The 22,070-nt window shown below is 41.2% G+C and overlaps 1 protein-coding gene across 3 annotated transcripts in view; it reads right to left on the reverse strand.

Annotated features, from left to right (window-relative positions):
• LOC129698616 (inactive phospholipase C-like protein 1) overlaps window positions 1-22,070 on the reverse strand; it is a 200,046-nt gene that overhangs the window by 132,870 nt on the left and 45,106 nt on the right. The window contains exons 1-2 of one of the 3 annotated variants that reach the window (XM_055637734.1): window positions 10,641-10,927; window positions 7,329-7,411 (exon numbers count right to left, since the gene is read on the reverse strand). The exons of 1 other annotated variant lie outside the window; for it this stretch is intronic. In XM_055637734.1, coding sequence (XP_055493709.1) covers window positions 7,329-7,385 — 57 coding nt within the window. In that variant the 5' untranslated portion in view covers window positions 7,386-7,411; window positions 10,641-10,927. Of the gene's footprint in view, window positions 1-7,328; window positions 7,412-10,640; window positions 10,928-22,070 lie in introns of those variants that run through there. One more of the 3 variants, XM_055637735.1, reaches the window with a different exon arrangement.

Here is a 22,070-nt window from a genome sequence, read left to right on the forward strand (position 1 = left end):
TTTCCTAAGTCACAATCCATCCAATTTCTATCTTCTAGCCTATTTGCAGCAATAAAGTCAGGGGAGCTGCAATGAGGTGCAGGATGAATTAAACAGGGATATTGTGTAAAGAATTCCCTAAGAATTTATTTCAGCTTCTTTAATGTACGGCGCTCCCAGCTTCAAATTATTCTTATGGGAGATTTTACCAACCACAGGTGTGTAAAAAATTACCCATGGACATACATTGATACAGGTGGTTGAGCATGATGCCTCAAAACATCAGAGACCCGAGCTAATCCTGATCTAGGGTGCTGTCGGTGTGGAGTTTGCACATTCACCCTGTGATCCATGTTTTCTCATGTTTCCTCTGGGTGCTCTCGTTTCCTCTCACTATCCATAGACCTGCAGGTTGGTAGGTTAATTGTCCACTCTAAATTGCCCCTATTTGCATGGCTCAGTGGTTAAATCTGGGGGAGTAGAATGCAAGGAAAGTAAAAAATTGAGTTGATGTAGTATTATTAAAAATGGGTGGTTGGTGCAGACTCATTGGGTTGAAGGGCCAGTTTGTGTGCTGTATCTCTTTATGATGCTTTTTCATGAACATGCACAGTTGTACTGTGACCCTGTCATTGTTCTAGCCTATGTTCCACCATCATTCATCAGGCAGTCAAAATAATGTCCTGAGCAAATATTTTTTTTAAATGTCAATGAACAGATAATGAGAATGAGAAAGTCACAAAATAGGACAAGAGGTCACTTAACACAACTTTAATCTTTCTATTCATGAGTCGTAATAATTTAAGTAGGTAATTATGCTATGAAAATAGCTAATTATTATGTAAAATTAACTTGCTGGCTTCAAACAATAACATAAGCTAAACAGATGGGCCATGTGCTTTGAGTCCCTGACCATTTCTTCAATAGATCAATAATAGTCATGGATAGCTCCATTTGTCTGGAAGCTAGTTCACATTGTTGCTATTTTCAAATGAAGGTTAGATACGGAGAACTACAGGAAACATATGATTAGAAAGATGCCAGAATGGATCAAAGAAAAATAACCAGAAAAGATCATCACAATATATATCTAATCTATTAGAAAATCACAATATATCTTCCTAAACAATCGGTTAAATCTAATTAGAGAGAAAAAAGGTAGGAACTTCTAGAAAGTCACGTGACAATGGGTTATTTGATGAGAAGGAACCATATGTTTTCAGTAGTAATTTAAACTTCAAGTTTAGGCATGGGCTACAGTTAAAAGTCTGTAGTTAGCTGATGTGGAGACATTTTGGAGACAAATTACTGATGCGTCACAAGAATTTGTCATCAGGCAAAATGTCTAAACAGATGATCTGTGCTCAGAATCAGAAAGAAGAATTGTAATTAAGTTCTAAAGAATTTATGTACACAAGATAAGTAGCCATGGATCCCAGGAGGATGTGGTGCGGCTGAAGGCTCCCAGGAGCCCGCGGCCTCTGTGTGGCTGAACTCAAGATCATGGCTTCGGGGGGAGCCCACCAAGCCAGTCCCCCGCACCGAACGGAAGACCTGGAGGATCATGGCTCTAGGTTTAGCACTTTACACATGTGACAATAAAAGCTCCATTGAACCTTTGAAATAGTGCTCAGTTTAAGAAAATGGAACCAGGTGCTTATTGCAAAGTCCAAAATAAAAGGTACTGTTTGCTGAGAAGAAAAGTAATTATAGACATTCGAACAAGGGACAAATCTTAGATATTAGTGTGCATAGATCACGAAATGTCGTTAGATTTTATTAGTGGAGCCATTCAGCATAAATGAGAGGACACTATTTTGTGACTTGGCAGAGTGGCCTAGGAAACAGCACAGATGAGAACAACAATATCAACTCCAATTTTTAACCTTAGCTCCAAGGTAGACACAAGGATTCTGAGCTGGATGATTATTCCATCAGAAAAGATTGGGGACCCACCCCCCCCCCCCAACAACACTTAAAACTAAATGTAAAAGCAGCTGGTAGGAGTTTCATTTCTGAGAGATATGACTATGAAATATATTGCATTCGATGTAATGGATATTGCTTCTCCATCTCTTCAAGGGCAGAAAATGCATTGTTTTATTAATACACTCCATTCCAGTGAGCAGTGAGTCAATGTGATCTCCTGAAGGTTTCAAATGTTGGAATAATTTTCCAAAGCAATTGTTCCCTTTAGTTATCCTGCTTTATTTTAATTACATCTATAAGATTGTGCAGCATTCATGATGCGTGTGAGGTAAATAAATATGATTTGCCATATTGGAATGGCAATCACAGTTTCATATAGATTTGAAAGTTAATTTTAGACTTCAATTGCATGTAAAATTTGCATCTTTTTATACAAGCATGCAAATAAGAAGAAAATGATTGTTATAACATAACCAATGATAAATGTTGAAGGAGAAAAGTGCAATTTATAGCAATCCAACAAATACAAGTACATCACTAACCACAGCAATAGCTCAAAGAAGATACAACTGCAGAATTACTGCCAATTCTGAAATTCCCTCTTGAGATTTTTTATTTATTTGTACATTTTTCAGGATCTGGATATCGCCTGCAAGACATTTATTGCCCACCCGTAAATGCGGGCCTTCTTGAACTATGGATCATTAATCAAGAAAAGAATGTTCAAATGTAATCAGACAGAAATTGCTCAGTAAAACAAATAGATCAGATCAATGAGGTCATTGATGCTTTGGTCTGTGCCAAATAATCCAATTTTAGATGTTTTAACTCCAGGGCATGCTAAAATTGGCTTGAGCAACCCCCCAGGCTTGGGCAGGAGATGAAGTGTTCTGTCAGACTTGAAACATTATCACCACCCATATCAATCATCAGGACAAGGAACTGATATCAATGAAACTATAAATCAGAATGAGTCTTCTTCAGAACAAGGGAGGTAACAATGCAAAAGCATAAAACAAAGCCCTTAGAAACAAAATTATTTATGTACATCTTTGCTGATTTCTCCTAAAGCTTCCCCTAGTTTTATGCCCCTCCAAATACAGAGTTGAACAGTCATGCTAATAATCTCTTGACTATTTAACATTGTGAATCTTCTCGAAACATTGTTTTTTTAAACAATATTTCAATTGTAATATATTAAATATTTTAATTATATGGACATCAGTTACTCCAAAGTATGTGCAACACTCATAATTAATAAAGAGCATCATTTTATTGTTAATAAGGTTTAACTCCAAAAGTGTAGAAATACCATAACTATTTATGATAATACCATAATGATTTATGGTGGCATGAAACTCCAGTTGCACTCAGGAAGTTTGGCACCCTTTAGCCCAATCTTCTGAAAAAGAAAATAATCCCCTCCACAATCAACAAATAATGGCTACAGTGTGTACCAACTTTACAATGCATCACATTTGCTCCCTGTACCAAGAAGCACTTTTGCAACAGGTGCATGGAAACACTGCCACCTGCAAATTCACCTCCATGCAACACACTATACTATAGGAAGGAATACTTTATTGTCACGTAACCAGGAACAGTGAGATTCTTTACTTGCATACACAATGTATACAAATAGCAGCCACCTACAGCGCTGACAATTCGTCATTCCTTGCTCTATTCATCACTATTGCTCTAACCCGGAAATCTTGCCCAATACCAATGTGGGAGTACCTTTGCCAAATGAACTGCAGTAGTTCAAAAATATACCTCTCACCATCTTCTCAAAGACAATGGGGATGCATAATAAATAGTTTTGCACACAATGCCCAGATTCCAAAATATGAATTTAATAAAATCATAAAAGCTGGATAAAAATGCTAATAGAACCAGAAATGCATGTAAACCTTAGTCCTGTTGATACAAAGGGCTGCATAAAAGTGTTTTTCTCTGGCAGCCAATGTAATGTGCTCCAAATACATTCCATTCAATTGATTATTTTATTTAGTAGGTAACGCAGGCAAAGCTATTTTTCTAATCCAACATCAGCTGCCAAAATATTGGTGATGTGCTTTCTCCTGGAGCCAAGGTCTTTGTAATAATGTGCTCTCACTATTGTGTTGAGGAATTTCATGAGGTAACATAGTATGTCCATGGACTTACAAGTGACAGTATGCCTGTGGCGTGTCTTTGTTTGTTACTGGGTTGGGGCATTTTATTAAAGTAACAAGAGATCTGTGAATGGGCTTTTATAAGTTTAAGAAATCAAACAGCTCTACTGGAAGCAATATTGAATTATTCATAATTTGCAGCTGTGCATTATTTCTCCATGTCCATCTCGGCGCAAAGGGAAACTGCAATCTTCCAATGCAGTAATTTCGGACATCATCAATTTGAATCTTAGCAAATTGAGGAGCACAAAAACGATGGAAAAAGAAAGTTCTTGGCCAAATTACGAGTGATGATGAGTCAGCATACAGGGGAGAATTGCACACCAACAACAACAACAACCATCTCTCATGCAACATGAACAGAACCAACCAATCGATCGCTTCAGAAACAGAAAGTCAGGATACAACATGGCAGTTTTTATTGGTGGCTCAACAGTGGAGAGAGTTAGCAGCTTCAAATTTGTGGGTATTAACACCTCAGATCACCTGTCCTGAACTGAAAACACAGATGTAATCATGAAGAAGACGCGACCACACATACTATCTGAGAAGTTTAAAGAGATTCAGCATGTCACCAAAGAAGCTAACAAAATTCACCAGAGGCACTGTAGAAAGTATCCTGACTGGTTGCATCATGGCCTGGCATGGCAATTCCAGCAAATAAGAGCATAAGCGTGGTCTTATGCCTAGGTCTTTTGTTTAAATTGCTATACCAGACTATGGTTAACCATCACAGCACAGCCCTCCCCAACATCAAAAAGATCCACATGAGGCACTGCATCAAAAAGATGGCATCTATCATCAAGAATCTCTACCATCTCCACTATAACTATTCCTCACTGCTACCATCAAGCAGGAGATACAGGGGCCTTATGTTCCACTCTATCAGATTCAGGAAGGTTCTTCAACAGATTTGCTAAATACACTGAACTCTGATCCTACCTCAGCAACAAACACTCTGGACCACCTCTAGCACTACCATGGACTTGTTTTCTAATTGCATTTTATACCGTCATTTCCTTTTCATTGTATTGCAGAATTTATGTATAATTTATGTTTTTGTGTATTTTCTAAGTCTCCATGCATGTGATACTGTACCAATCAAGACTTTCACTGTACCTGTACCTCACAATGATTGTGCATATGACAAAGAAACATTTAGTTGATGAGTTGGAAGTTATTCAATGCTAATACAAACCTCACAGTTTGACCCAAATAACAGCACTCTTGTGTTTAAAGATTTCCCACAGAATCCTAAACTTACTTGCTATGTGTAATGTACACATTGAGATTGAACCCCAATTTACAAAGGAGACCACATATTTTCTATTGGTCTTTTGACTTGGCAACAATCAAAATGAATGATGCCATCGTGATAGAGAAACCCAGTGGCAAATTCTGGAATTCCTGATTCTATGCATCCCCAAAATGTGTCCTGGTAAAAACCAACACACCAAAATCATGGCTAACTTCCCAACCTGTACACGTCAGTGTCACCGGCAAAATATCATTACTTTTGCTGTCACATTCACAAATCATAAATTAACATAGAGTTCCTCGAGAACTTAATAAGTGGAATGGGCAAGATGGAATCAGTGAAAGAGGTGCAACTGGATTTTTGGAAGGCTTTCGTATGAACCCACACATTACTTTGATCACCCAAATTGGAGAACATGGAAATGTAGGTAACATAGTGACATGGATTGAGAATTGCTTAGTGATCAGACAACAAAGCCTGGGAATAAGCAAATCTTTCCCAGGTTGGAAGACTATGACAAGTGGGTTAGCACAGAGATCAGTGCTTTGGTCCCAGCTATTCACAATCTGTTGATCGAGGGGACCAAATGCCATATTTCCAAGCATATTGATGATACTACGCTTGTGGAAATATAAAAAGACTTCAAAGTGATATGGATGAACAAGCTGTGAATGGGCAAGAATAAGGCAGATGGAAAATAATGTGAATAAATATGAGTATTTGTTAAATGGCGAGGTATTGGGTAATGTTTATACTCAAAGGATGTAGGTGCTTTTATATGTGAACCATTGAAAGCCAAAATTCCGCTGCAACAGACAATTGGGGGGGCCCCCGGGGGGGCAGATAATATTTTAACCTTTATTAATTGGTTTTGATAACTGTACTAACTCCATTCCAATTTTATAGGACATTGGTAAGACCATGCTTGGAATATAGTATATAGTGTGGTCTGCACAGTGAAGGATGCTATGGTGTGGAGTGAGGGGGGATGGAATATAGGATGGTGAACTACTCCTACCCTAGAAAGTTCAGGAGGTTTACATGTTACGTTCATTCAAAACACCGATTACTAGATTTATCAAGATGAAGGGAATCATGAGAAAAGGTGATAGTACTTGAAATAGTAGATCAGTTCAAAGGGTAGGATGGCCTTCATTCTGGTATGCTCTCATGTCTACTTTGAAGTTCAATGTGTCAGCAGCATAAAAACACTACGTGGTAGGTCCAAAATTATTTAAATTCCACTTCTAAATTTCATTTCCATTTCTGTCATTACCAAATTCTAGCCCTTGGATTTGAAAAGCATCAGTAGACCTGTTGAACAGTTCAACAATTTATGCTGCATTGTTAATACTCACTTTGTCTTTTTTTTTCACTTCAAAATTAGCTTCACAACTACTTACTTTTCCTAAACTTTAATCTTCCTGACTTTAATCATCCTTATAATTACACTTTTATTATACAGGTCACTACCAATTTTCCAGCACCCTTAGTTCCAGAGCTCTGTTGGATTATATGTTTTGCCGCACCAACAGAGGTCACAGCTTCCAAGAGGAGTCGAACAGTAACAGGATGTCCGCCTAGGGTGGGGCCCTGAGGTACCAGCCCACAGTCAGCCTCTGAAGTTGGCTATGGGAACGGATCTACCAGCTCCGGCCAGAACCGAGTTCCAGAGTCCCGGCCCCGTAGGGGGAAATTCAACCGGCCGATCAGCCACATTAGCTGGCTATGGGAATGGATCTGCTGGCTCCAGCCAGGCTACAGGGGGAGATTTCGACCCGTCGATCGGTTGTGGAAGTCCCGATGAGGTCAAGATCTGCTACAGCTCCCGGGCCCAGGTGCCACATTTTCGGGGGGACTACCGGAGGAGATTTCAAGTGCGCTCTCGTAATTTTGTTCGGATTACAGGAGGTGCCAGACCACCAGTTGTCGGAAAATTGGTGGTGGACATGTATTTTCAATTAATGTATAAAGTATATCGAGATTACCTCCAAAATATTTGATGGTTTAGTTTGGAAAAAATAATTGGCAAGGTGGGAAAACATATTGCAGGCACTGTTCAATCATTACACTGGGAAAAAAAACACAGAATATGTTTATCAATATTAAGACATCCTGTTTAAAAGACTTGCATACATCCAAGACATTGTAGCATTAACAGTAGATTTCTAGTAATAATTCACAAGACAGTAAATTTCCTATGTAGGTGGTGATATCACAGTAAAACTCCAATAATTAGAATTGCTCAGGACTTGTGAAGACTGGCAGATTTTCCGGATCAATTAGGTTATTTCTTATAATACAATTTAGTTTCAATGATAGATTATGATTACATTTTCCAGTGAACTAGGTAGGTTGAAAGGGAAGATACACAAATATGCTGGAGAAACTCAGCGGGTGCAGCAGCATCTATGGAGCGAAGGAGATAGGCAACGTTTCGGGCTGAAACCCTTCTTCAGAAAGGGAACATGGGAAGCAGGGCCCCTTGATTTAGAAGACAGCATGGGAACTAACGCCCCAATGAGTCGGAAGAAAGCATGGGAACTAAGGCCCAATGAGTACGGGAGCACACGGGAACTAAGGCCCCTGAGTGGAAGGAAGGGAACTGGACCTTCAGCGAGTCAGAGGCAGCACAGGAACTGGGGGCCCAGTGAGTAAAGAAAACTGGGCTGCAATGACTACAAAGGTAGCACAGAAATAGAGGGCCTGACATGTTAGAGGGTGTATAGGAACTGGGGCTATATGGCAAGTGATAAGAGAGCATGGGATTGGACGTGAGTGTGTTGGTCGGGAGGGACAAACATACCTGGTGAGCCAGATTCTGATCTACTGGGATTTCCGAAGTCAAATAGCAGACTTTGGTGTTTTATTGTACAGGTGCACAACCTTTTATCCGAAGATCCAAATAACGAAAACCTCCGAATAGCGGACATTTTTTCAGTCCTTGAAGAAAGGTCCTTGAAAACGTTCACCGAGGGCGGCCCGCAGAGGTGACAGCGGAACCTCCGGTCGGTCCTCGAAGAAAGGGGAACTAAATCCCCATTCATAAAAGAGAAGGTGAGGGTATATTGCGCGGGAGGGTTAATAATTGACAATATGCTGCTGTCTGCCCGCTGAGTTAAAAAGTTCCCACGGTAGACTCACGTGTATCGTGAGTCTTGCGTGGGAACTTTTTAACTCAGCGGGCAGGGAGCAACAGATTGTCGCTCCCTTCAGTTTCACCCCACCTACACCCCTCTGCTTCCCGGCCATGTGTGTGACCCCTTCCCTCCGCTCTCCAGCTCCCCGCCCATTGCACCGGCATGGGGGCTTTGCACTGTCTTCAAGTCGGCGATGCCAGCATACAGTGCCAGTCACCGGACACATCAGGACCAACGGGACACCGACCTCCAGGCCCACTGCAAGCACGGAGATCCCAGAGACCCACAGCCAGCAACAGCCCAGCCCCGTTCCAACTCCAGAGGAAAGCTGCAAACTAGCGGGAGACGTCAGGACCACCAGAAGCCGCTCCCCGATGGGCCGCTACGGCGACAAGTGGCAGTTCGCCCACAGCTCGAGCTGTGCCTCCTCATCGGGACACCGACCCCCAGGCCCACTGCAAGCACGGAGATCCCAGATCAGCAACTCCAGCCCAGTCCTGCTCCATATTGAGAGGAACACGCTCCCCGTATGGGCAGAAGTTGATGGTGTGCAAGGTACGTCTTGTTCTTGGGGTCGTGCAGCTCGGGCTGTGGGCGAACTGCCACTTGTCGCCGTAGCGGCCCATCGGGGAGTGGATTCCTCTGGAGTTGGAGGGGGAGGGGGGTATTGTGCTGTTTGATCGCCCCCTGCTATCCCAGGGACAGGGAGACAGGACGTTCACCGACGGCGGCCCGCAGAGGTGACAGCGGAACCTCCGGTTGGTCCTCGAAGAAAGGGGAACTAAATCCCCATTCATAAAAGAGAAGGTGAGGGTACATTGCGCGGGGGAGTAGGAATCCCAAGAAAAGATTGAGTGAGCGTTCACCGAGGGTGGCCCGCAGAGGTGACAGCGGAACCTCCGGTCGGTCCTGGAAGAAAGGGGAACTAAATCCCCTTCATAAAAGAGAAGTGGAGGATATATTGCCCGGGAGGGTATATCGCCTACCTGGAAGAAACCGGACATTTTTTCCAGGATGTCATCTGCACACCAAAGCTCATGTTTGGCGCCAAACGCACGTCGCCTCTGCTGCACACAGATATAAGAGTGTGAAAATGTCGCCTTAGGCCGCCTAAGGGCATGTAGCCCCGCTAGGGTGACATGAGTGTGAGAGGTGATTCAATGCTGCGGTCACATTTACAAATTGAGGAATTCATTCAACACACTGCATTTCATACAGACATTTATTCTGCAAGAAAAAACTACATTGAAGACTCAAACCCGCGACCGAGGAACTGCCGGGATCGAGGCGCAGCTTGTGACCTTGCGGATATGAGCCGAGCACTCTACCACTGAGCCAGCCATTAAAATCTACGCTAAAAAATTTCCATTCCGAAGGCCAACAAATTCCGAATTACGAAAAGTGTCTGGTCCCAAGGCTGTCGGATAAAAGGTTGTGCACCTGTAATAGTATTTCTCCAATATAACATCAACATTAATGCAAAATATGGCAGATGTCTCAAAAATCTGAAATAAACACATTACATTTTCAAAATAACCTGAAATTTTTAACTGTCCCGTTATTTGCCATTTTCTATTTGACATATCAGCTGATGGAACTGCTCTACATTCAGGCAGCACAATTAAAGTTTTTTTTCATATTCCCAATCTTCAAATGAAATTGCTAATTCTGGTTTATATACACATGTTGGGGTATTTGATTTGATTTTCCAATTATGTTCTATATTCCTTTTCCAACAGAAAATGATTAATTCTCAAGATGCTTTCCAAGTGACTGGCTGGTAGCTAATTTTCACTGAAGGATTTAACCAATGGACTAATTTTCACTGAAGGATCAGGCCAATCTTAACCTTTTCCCATCATGACTTCCTGATTCCAAATTGTGCTCTCGCTATCACATATGCCTTCAGCTACCCATTTCCTGGGTTCTGGAAGTTCCTTCCCAAATTATTGAGCACGAATCAAAAATTATGAATCGTTGTTCCTAGACCTGATTTCGCTCACTGACTATGCTATTCAAATGACAAGCTAAGTTTAACCTGTGCCATGGAATTATTACCAATGGAGATTTAATGACTCCAGTTTGAGTGAAAAGGAAAAGGTAGAAATTGTGGGGGAATACAAAGGTGGGTCATATAAGCACATACCATATTATACTCACCACAGCTAAGGAAGAACAACACAACCAAAGGAAATTAACATCGAAATACTCTTGTGTAATGTAATCTAAGCAATACAATATTCTGGTTCCCATGTGGAACACAGGGTATTAGTCTTATGCGCTCTCTGAAGTTATTGATACATGATTATGAAAGTTTTAATTGATTGCATCACAATCATTAATGCTTTTAGTAACCATGACATTAGCATATCATTGAGGCACAGCATAAAGGGTGCATCATTATGCACCATGACAACCATCATGCAGGCTAGAGCTTTTCCTTTTTCCAAATAATTCCGTTTTTAAATGTATGTGGAATTGAGATACAGAATATGTGCATTTGAGCAACTTTTCAAGCATGCTATGTCAGTCAAAATGTCTTTGTCATTGCGCTTATTCTGAAAGGAAAACAGAAAACCACTTTCACCCTTGTGACAAATGTCCATTTCTGAAGAAAACTATATAAGTATGGCTGCCAATGAGATTAGGCTCTGCTATGTGTCGGAAGGAACTGCAGATGCTGGTTTAAACCGAATTAGACACAAAAAGCTGGAGTAACTCAGCGGGACAGGCAGCATCTCCGGAGAGAAGGGATGGGTGACGTTTCGGGTCGAGACTGGTCTTGTCTGAAGAAGGGTCTCGACTCAAAACGTCACCCATTCCTTCTCTCCAGAGATGTTGCCTGTCCCACTGTTACTCCAGCTTTAGGCTCTGCTATGATATTCTGTCTGAATGACACAATGCCACATTAGCTTGTACATGTATCAGCTGACCCATAATGGTCCTTTCTTTATTAAAAAAGGTGATTTTTGAAATTTAAATGATTTCTCTGACTTGAATATTGGAAGCTGAGAGTATGCATACAAGACAATGGAACGCAGGAATCAATGGAACTAAGGACTGATGAAAATATGCAGCAAAGTCGCTGGATCCTGAAAAACAAGGGCAAAAAACGCTGCATGTACAGGAAATTTGAAAATCGCTGTTTCAAGCAAAACTGAAAGGTTAACTATAAAAATGAAAGGCACAATTTGCTAGAGTAACTCATTGGGGCGGACAGCATCTCTGCAGAACATAGCCAGGTGATGTTTTGGATCGGGACAAGTCTTCAGACTCTTATGTCTCGAGTCTGAACAAGGGTCCTGACCCGAAACTTCACCTATCTATGTTCGCCTGAGATGATATCTAAACTGCTGAGTTACTCCAGCTCATTGTGTCTTTTTTTGAAAACCATCATCTGCAGTTCATCAAGTTAACTGTTAACTCTTTTCATAAGTGCTGCCTGTCCTGCTGAGTATTTCCAGCACTTTTGTATTTTTATTTCTGAAAGAAAATAACTATATCCATCTCCTGAGTAAAATTATTTTTGTAAGGATGAAATAACAAAACCTAAGAGTTGGAAAGAATAACATTTTTGCATGCGGTGCATTTTTCCGTGAGTGTATGAAAAAATCAAATTCATGCAGCCGATGTGAGATTCACACACCAGCTCATAAAATTATATGGTGCTTTTTTGCACCTTTAAAACTAGAGTATGCAGAAAATGAGTGGTCAAGCCTGTGCAATAGCGGCCTTAAAGATTTCCCCAATGAAACAGAATCATGTTTGTTCAGTTAAGCAGCACAGTGAACCAGGCAGTTCTTTGCACAGCAGCTGTACTATTTAAAGGGAAGAGAGACACAAAATACTGGAGTAACTCAGCGGGACAGGCAGCATCTCTGAAGAGAAGGAATGGGTGATGTTTCGGGTCGAGGCCCTTCTTCAGGCTGGTTAGGGATAAGGGAAACAAGATATATAGACGGTGATGTGGAGAGATAATAATAATAATAATAAACTTTATTACAGGACTCAAGGTCCAGACAAGGGGCAACATTACATTAAAAATGCATTGCATATCAAATATCATAAATATATATAAAATCATGGTATATCACATAAAAACATCATAATTTATATTTAACAAAAACCCACAATACTTAAGTTAAAAATCCAGATTAAAAGATGATCAATGTCCTACAACGAGACAACGATACCAGTGTCTCCACAACTGGGATTCGTAGCGTGTAGTGCTAACCCTTATGTTTGTCAAGGCCACAATAAGCACATTTTTAGAGTCATTTATCCTGCAAATGAATTTATACATGTGGTGTCTTAGGATAGCTTCTAAAGTACTGACTCCTGCAGCCACAAACATATTACTGGCACTACACCATCTAGGTTGCCTTAGCAGTGTTCTCATGGCATCGTTATATGCCACCTTTAGTCTCTGCATACTTGTCTTTAAATAGTTCGACCACAGGTGCGCAGTGTAGAGGGGTGTGCAGTATGCTCTAAATAGCGACATCTTCACCACATCTGCACATGCACCAAATTTACGCAAGAGGATATTCACCTGTACATACAGCATGCGTCGTTGCCTATAAATATCCTCATCATCTGTCATTTGTTCTGTAATAATATGCCCTAGATATTTTATCTTATTACAGACACTAAGATTGTTGTCAGACAATTTAAAATCAGGATATTTTAGGCATTTATCCTCTTTGGTTCTACAGATCATAACAGCACTCTTACTAGCATTATATTTAATGTCATGTTCCACACTATACACGGAACATATAGTAAGGAGCTGCTGGAGACCAGCGCTAGATGGACTAAAGACCACAAGATCATCTGCATACATAATATGGTTCACTAAAATATTACCAATCATGCACCCAGTGTTACACGCTTTCAATTGTTTAGACAGATCATCAATATATAGATTAAAAAGGACTGGGGACAAAATTCCCCCTTGTCTAACACCATTGCTAACCCCAAATGGGGCTGAGACCCTATTGCCCCATTTTATTTGCATGGTCTGGTGGGCATACCAGTAGGCCAGAATTCAAACAATATATTCAGGCAGCCCTCTTTGACTCATTTTACCAAACAGCTTTCTGTGATTAACACGGTCAAAGGCTTTGGAAGCATCAATAAAGCACATAAGGATTGAAGAGTTTTTGCCTCTATATTTGTTTACAATATCCTTTGGGGCATATATGCATAAGTCAGTGCCATGTTTAGCTTTAAAGCCAAACTGGTTATCTGTGGAGTTAACAAACTAATTTATTCTATCCAGCAGAACTCTTTCTAAGACTTTTGACAATATGCTGGCCAAAGCTATGGGCCTGTAATTATTTAGGCTGCCTACTTTACCAGCTTTGTCCTTAATGACCGACACTAACAGGACAGACAACATTGAGTCTGGTAACAGATAAAGAACAATGAGTGAAAGATATGCAAAATAGTAACGATGATAAAGGAAACAGGCCATTGTAAGCTGTTTGTAGGGTGAAAATGAGAAGCTAGTGCAACTTGGGTGGGGGAGGGATAGAGGGAGGGAATGCTGGGGCTGCCCGAAGTGAGAGAAATCTATATTCATACCACTGGGCTATAAGCTGCCCAAACAAAATATGAGGTGCTATTCCTCAATTTTGCATTTAGCCTCACTCTGACAAAGGGTTACTCAAGTACATTGGTGCAAAGCAAGTTCCACAGGGATTTGGAGTGATCCAAAAGTGGACTCCAAGTTGCAAAAGCCACTATGAATGAGCTGATTGTGTTGCACAAAATGGGTGGACACTCAAGGGATGGGTTAATTGGCATGACTAAAATATCAAACGTTCAAAAGGAAGAAGGATGGCTCATGCTCCTAGATTGTATTCCCTCAGGAACATGCTGAGTACAAAATTGTGACAGACTCTCTGAAGCAATGTATTCTAAGCTTACGGTTTTCAGATATCTATTAATCAATAATGTTTTGTTATTAATGTTTAATGTTTTATGTATTATTCTAAACTGTCACTGTATGTCATGTTGTCACTTGTGGGCGGAGCACCAAGGCAAATTCCTTGTATGTGAATACTTGGCCAATAAACTTATTCATTCATTCATTAGGAAGAGGAGTAACATTCTGCTGACTGTAACCTTCAGTCACACTTCATGCTGTGTCTGCAGATTTAAAGGTCATCTTAAATTTCTAGATCACTGGAGCATTAAACCCTGCTCACTACTGCATTGATACTCCTAATTCAAAGAAAAAAAATCTTCATTGTCTTTGAGTAGTGACCATCAGACTTAACTATATTCTCCTCGAGTAGAAACCATCAGTTGCTAATGTAAGTGGATTTGATAATATTGGGCATTTTGGGTACCTGACAAAATGGAGGATTTCTGCTTTTGCAAAGCCTGCTTGACATCTTTGCAAAAGCTGCAAAGACCATGAGGTCTGTGGCCTGGGTAGGTTGAATAAAGGTTGATGTCCAGATGTCCTCTAATTGTTAATATGTGTGAGGGTTTTGCAGAGGGAGCTAGGTCCTGCTGCAAATGCATGCTCAGGATTGGTTGGGAGATGAAGGGTTATAATAATGTTGATAACTATGTTGCATGGTTTTTGCACTGTTACTCGTGATTGGTCAAGGAGAGGGGCCTTGCCCAAATTATTTATTTTACCTGGTAGAATGTTTCTTTGCTTAATTGAACTGTTTCCCACTAAGTGCTTTCTATCGAAACAATGTTATGTGATATTCTGTGATGGGGTTCGGGAACTGTCAATTAATGTATTTTGTAACCCTTATGGGGCTTGTAGGGGTTGCCCCCGCCACCCCCCACCCCCACCCCCACACACCTATTTCGCACCAACAGTCCGTGAAGGTATAAAAGAGGAGAGAGCACATGAGAGTGCGCCGATCTTCTGGGATAGCGTATGGGTCTGTGCTGAACTTCTGGAGTTGTTCTATTCGCACGAGGCTGAAGGGCGTGAACGAGTAGAGACAACGATCGGATCTGCGGTGTTGGACTAGGTATCGTATGGGTATTGGATGATAAAGTTGATGACCAGTGCTTGTATTTGGTGTTTGACTGAACCAGACTAAGGGGTAAAATTAGGATCGGAATTACAGATTTACTTAGATTGTGGACTTGCGATAGCTTAAAAAATGGCTAGATTGTACTTGAGTGCATTAGAGTGCTGTAGGCTCCTTACGTAAATCCAGAGCTCCGCATTAATGCAACACTCCTTTATTCATAGGCAATCCACTGTGCCCACCATAATTCAACTATCTCTCTTGGCACCTGAAAGCCACTCTGGGCCCCTATTAGCATATGTGCCATTATAAGAACAGTGTAGGAAGGAATTGCAGATGCTGGTTTTAACCAAAGACAGCTACAAAAAGCTGGAGTCAGCGGGTTAGACAGCATCTCTGGAGAAAAGGAATAGATGATGTTTCGGATCAAGTCTGAAGAAGGGTTTCGACCCGAAACGTCACCTATTCCTTTTCACCAGCGATGCTGCCTGACCCGCTGAGTTACTCCAGCTTTTAGTGTCTATATTCCATTATAAGAACAAATGGATCAACAGTAGTATAATACCGAGTGCAAAGGTGAGATTTTGTGCCAGCACCAGTCCAAGAACACAGTGCAGTACACAGGAAGATAGGGACACAGTTGCAGGAGCTGGCTATTCAGTTCCTTATGCCTGCTCCATCATTCATTAAGATATTTGCGTAACTTTTACCTCAGAGGTAACTTTACTGCATCAACCCCACATTGTTTGATTCCCTTAATATCTAAAAATGTATTAATCAGCTTTGAATATACTCACCAACTCTTGTGAACTGTCTCAGCGTAATCTACTGTTCTTGCACTCTTGTACTTAAGTATGATTGTCCCTGTCTATGCATCATAAGATTTGTTTACTGAATGAACTGTGTGTAAAAAATTCACAGTACCTAGATACAGTGCCCTCCATAATGTATGGCACAAAGACCCATCATTTATTTATTTGCCTCTGTACTCCACAATTTTATACTTAGTCCCCCCATTTCAGGGCACCATTATGTTTGGGATACATGGCTTCACAGGTGTGTGTAATTGCTCAGGTGAGTTTAAATGCCTCCATAATGCAGGTATAAAAGAGTTCTCAGCACCAAGTCTTTCCTCCAGTCTTTCCATCACCTTTGGAAACTTGTATTGTTGTTAATCAACTTGAGGACCAAAGTTGTGCCAATGAAAGTCAAAAAAGCTATTATGAGACTGAGAAACAAGAATAAAACTGTCAGAGACATCAGCCAAACCTTAGGCTTACCCAAATCAACTGTTTGGAACATCATTAAGAAGAAAGAGAGCACTTTACTAATTGCCAAGGGACTGGTAGGCCAAGGAATGGCCATGGCTAATGACAGAAGAATTCTATCTATAATAAAGAAAAACCTCAAAAAACAGTCCTACAGATCAGAAACACTCTTCAGGTCAGGTTTGGATTTGACAATAACCACTGTCCACAGAAGACTTCATGAACAGAAATACAGAGGCTACACTGCAAGATGCAAACCGCTGGTTAGCTGTAAAAATAGGATGGCTGAGTTACAGTTTGCTAAGAAGTACTTAAAAGAGCAACCACAGTTATGGAAAAAGGTCTTGTGGACAGATGAGGCGAAGATTAACTTATATCAGAGTGATGACAAGAGCAAAGTATGGAGGAGAGAAGGAACTGCCAAGATCCAAAGCATACCACCTCATCTGTGAAACACAGTGGTGGGGGTGTTATGGCCCTGGCCTCTCTGCATCTTCCTCACATCCCAAACTGCCACTCAATTTTATATTCAAATCACTGGACTGTGAAGAGGTGTGGCCCCAGTACCTATCCCAGAGGCGACCCACTGACCACAGCCTCACAACCTATGAGTGACATTTATTCCTATGCTTTAATGAATCCACAGATCATGCTGATGTATCACCCCCACACCCCGTGGACTCTTAATTTTGTCTGATATCCCTGTTGTGACATTTAAACTGAGTCAATACGAGTCTGACACTGGTCGATATTCTTTATTCTTCAAGAGAAACAGACATTCTCTTGGAGACCCTCTTGGTAGAATCTCTCTCAAAGTTCATCGAGTTTGGATATATTTTAAATACAAAGACAGCAATAAATGATTAATTACACTGTCAATGGGACACAAAAATGATTAACTACAGTTTAGGAGGCTATAATTATCTACCAAGCTTTAAATAACAATGAGTATAGACAAATAAAAAGATTTGCAGAATTATATATGTACAACGGGAGTATATTGCAGCTGACACAAGACACCTCTGACAGCAAACACCTTTGCTGAGACAAAGTAATTCATATAGATCGTTAAAAGTTTCTGAGAGAACCTGGAGACCCAAAATAAGTGTTGTGAGGGCAACTCTTGAGGATACAGATATTCACATTATTGAAAGATAGACAAATATATCAATGCCCATGCTTGAAATGATTATTGGCACAAATAAGTTTGGTCAGAAAGCTTCCATCTCTATCACAATGGAGTGAAATAACTTAAGATGAAGATTTCTGGGTTGATGAATGCCCAATTAACATGTTTAATTGTTTTAGTAGACAGATTTTTGAAAAGGTGTCCTTTTAATTTCAAGCTGATTACTGTTTTCAATGTACATTAGAACGAATATTCTGAAGATTCTCTTTTTTTTATGAATGAAAGGACGCTATTTGCACAAACTTTGACAGCACCTGAATAATCCCCAACAATCCCCTTGGGTGGCATTATATTGCAGATCTTTTAAAATTCTATATACACATCAACTGCAAGATACAATTTTAAGAAATTGTAACAGATTTGTCAGACATAATTTCCCATTTGCAATCTTAGTCATCCAAGTGCTCCTTTTTACTAATTTATTAATAAGACATTTTAGCATTTTTCCTACTACTGATGTCTTGCTAATTTGTCCATAGTTCACATTTTCTCACTGCTTCGTTACTTAAATAATATATTTGTATTTATTAACCTCCAATCTGTGGGAACCATTCTAAAATCTATGTACTAGTTAGCGCAACCAGTGCATTCTTTATCTCCATAGCCATCTCTGTTAACAATTAGATCTGTGAAGCAAGTTGTATGAAAATAGACATTAAAAATTTGCTTATTTTCACTGCCATTTCCTTATTACTTCTTGTCTTAGACTTATGTGGATTCACATTAACTTTTACAAACAATTTCCTGTTAGCTTATCCACAGAAGGTTTTATGATTTGTTTTTATGTTTCTTCTATTTTACTTTTCCTTTTCTGTTAAATTTGTGGTCTTTCTTCCCAGAATCTTGAATTTTCCCAATCCTCAGGCTTACTGTTTTGGTTTGGCAACATTATGTCTTTTTTTTCAATTTATCCAATATGCTTTTTAACATCCCTGGCCATGAATGAACCACTTTTATTGTTGAATATTGCTATCTTTATGCAAATATTGAGAGGATGCATAGTTTACAATAACCATACATCCAAACTATTGCTGCTAATTTGTTATTTCTATGCCATTTAAAGCCCTCATGAGTATTCTATTACGCTTATAACTTACACATCTATTTCTCAAGTAGCACTAATGACGACATGACCATTAGAGACATTTAATAAGATGGATACACCCTGCATGTAATATATTATTATCATCAGGTGGCGCCGTATGATGGCAGCCTCGCCAACGGTCTGTCTCGTCCTTTTCTTCTTCTTTTTTGTTTTTAGTCTGTTGATAAATGTATGTTTTAGTGTATCTTTAGTTTTGTGTTATGTGGGGGGTGGGGGGAACTTTTTTATCTCTTTCCTCAACGGAGATGCAACTTTTCCGTATCATATCTCCGTCCGCACTGCGGCCTAACATCGAGGAGCCGGCGACCTCTTGCTGGGAATCGACTTCAGAAGCTCCAACCACGGGAACCTGCGGACTTAACCGTGGAGCTCGTGGTCCCTTGGTTAGGGATCAACTTCTGGAGCTCCAACCGCGCGGGTGTTTACGGGCTTAACATCGTGGAGCTGGCGGTCCCTTGGTTAGTGACCTACTTCGGAAGCTTCGACTGCAGGAGCTTCGACCACCCCGATCACGGGAGCTTCGATCGCCAGCTGTGGGAGTTTTGATTGCCCTGGCTGCGGATGGTTCGACTGGCCCAACCACGGGAGAAAAGTTGGAAGAACATAATACATTATTGCCTTCCATCACAGTGCGCTGTGGTGGATGTTTGTGTTACTTTTTATGTAGTTGTGTGTCTTGTTTCTTTTTTGGGATGACTATGGAAATTCAAATTCCTTGCATGTTTTTACATACTTGGCTAATAAATTAATTACAATACAATTATTTAATTTCCAAATCTTCATGGGGTTCCCAAATGCTCAAGAAAAGTCTACTACATTATTGAAGTGGTAGTAAGGCACTGTGAGATACCAGACGCACAATAGATGATAGGTACAATAAGAAAGTGACATCCATCACATTGAAACCTGCAAATTTGTCCTTAGATGAGGAACTTTCTCGCTAATGCTGCATTTTCTTTTGCACAAGCATTTACAGGTGTAAAGCATATGATTATAAAAAGCTCTCATTCATCATTCAGTCAAGGCCACACACACACTTTACCTTTCAGGGAGGCTTCCTGTACCCTTTTGCCTTATCTCCAGACCACTAGTTCCAGATGTTCGTCACTACCCATCGCCACCTCAAGAAATAAGTAGCTTCAGTCTAGCTTCTAAAATCTGTAATGCCAAGATCTGACATAGTTCTACGATATATAAGAATACAACTATGCAGTATCTCCTCTTTTTCTTCCATTTCCCCTACTGTCTGCCACCTTGATGAGCTGGGCTGTGCTGGGCAGATGGATCTGCAAAGGTAACAGAAAAGGAACAGTGTGTATACAAATGTTCAGCAGGCGTGCCACACGATTGGCAGCCCTGCCAACAGTCTGTTTTCTCGTTATTTTTTTACATTTTTAATGTGTTAAAAGGTTGTGTAAATGTTCTCCGGTTTGTTTTATGTGTGAGGAAATGTGTGTGAAACTTTTTCTGTTTCTTACCTTGCCAGAGATGCGATTATTTTCCGTGTCGCATCTCAGGCCGATCTGCGGCCTACCATCGATGGAGCTGGAGACCTCCTCGGACAGACTTGAGCCCCACGTGGACTTAGAGAAACATCGGAGCTGATCCTTTGCCTGGGATCGCTGCGTCATTGGATGCGGCAGTCTCGGGAGCTCCAACGACGCAGAGGCTCGACCAACCCCGACCCTGGGTCCAATCGCTGGGGAGCTGACATCCTCCCGATGCAGGAGCTGATCAGCACGATGAGGAGGGCGCAAACGCTGCTGGCTATGGGAGTCAAGATCGTCCCATCAAAGGAGGGCTCGAAGCCCCCGACCGCGGGAGGGCTTAGAACGGAAGAGATTTGAGCTTTATTTCACCTTCCATCACAGTGAGCAATGTGGAGGAGTCACTCTGGTGGATGTTTATGTTGAAATGTATTTTGTGTGTTCCGTTGCTTTTTATTTGTCTGACTGACTTGGCAAATGAAATTCCTCGTAAGTTGCAAATGTATGTTGAGGTGAGGGGGCTCCTCAAAAGATAGTTTAGCTCCTTGCACACCTTAATTCTTTGGCTCTTGCATAGATTATTGGGGCCGTTGTACTGTAACCCATATTCTGATGCCACCTTTTTCATTCCATAGAATAGAGATGCTTCCTTCCCATCCTGAAGAAGAAAATTTAGTTCCCAAAGCATAATTTCACAGGTCTATGGATAATGTGACCTTTATCATCTTTTACATTGCCTTGACAATGTTGACAGCAAATGGCCATTGTCATAAAATAAGATGTACATCTGCATGTGTGCTACAGAAGTAATGTCAAAGATATAATCGAGCATTGCAATCCTGATTTTACTTCAGAGTCACGTGAGTGACTACGTGAAGAAGAACCCCGCCAGGACGCATGCGTGTCATATCGCTACACGCATTGCGAAACAGTCATGCAGGTGGAATGACGTTCCCCCTCAGTGGCAGAACTTAAAAGCCGGGAACTGCAGGTAAGAAATACTCTGCGTTCTTTTTTGTTCCACTTACTGTGTTACAGGTGGAGCCAATGGACAGGACAAAGAAAAATAAGAAGGCTGCGACAAAGCTGGCGGGGGAGGACCGCGGAGTTGCGGGCAGCCGGCAGCGGCCAACGGCACACGAATTGCCCGTAATGGGAACAGCTGTGCCCGACTTCGCCCCCGCACCGGCCAGATCTACACCGCGGCCGGGCGGTAAGGCAAAGCAAAAATCTGATAAGAGTCGTTGACTCCGATGAGTCCGACTTTCAGCAGCCGCGAGCGGCCAGTGACCGAGAGCATTGGAGCCGGTTGGAGCGGCTGATGGAGCAAATGCTCCAACGTGACAGGCTCCGGGAGATGGAGGCTAGTCACTGTGGGCAATCTGTAAGTCCTACAGCAGTACCTCTTGTAGGGCTGCACAGTGCTTCTCCCTCATCAGAGGGGAGTACTGGGGGTCAATTCTGGGCTGACCCTGAAGAGGGGTTTGCAGAACAAACACCAAGTGTGCAAGGGGTGCAAGAAAACGGAAATGTA

Source organism: Leucoraja erinacea, chromosome 7, assembly GCF_028641065.1.
Source record: "Leucoraja erinacea ecotype New England chromosome 7, Leri_hhj_1, whole genome shotgun sequence".
NCBI classification, from domain to species: Eukaryota; Metazoa; Chordata; class Chondrichthyes; order Rajiformes; family Rajidae; genus Leucoraja; species Leucoraja erinaceus.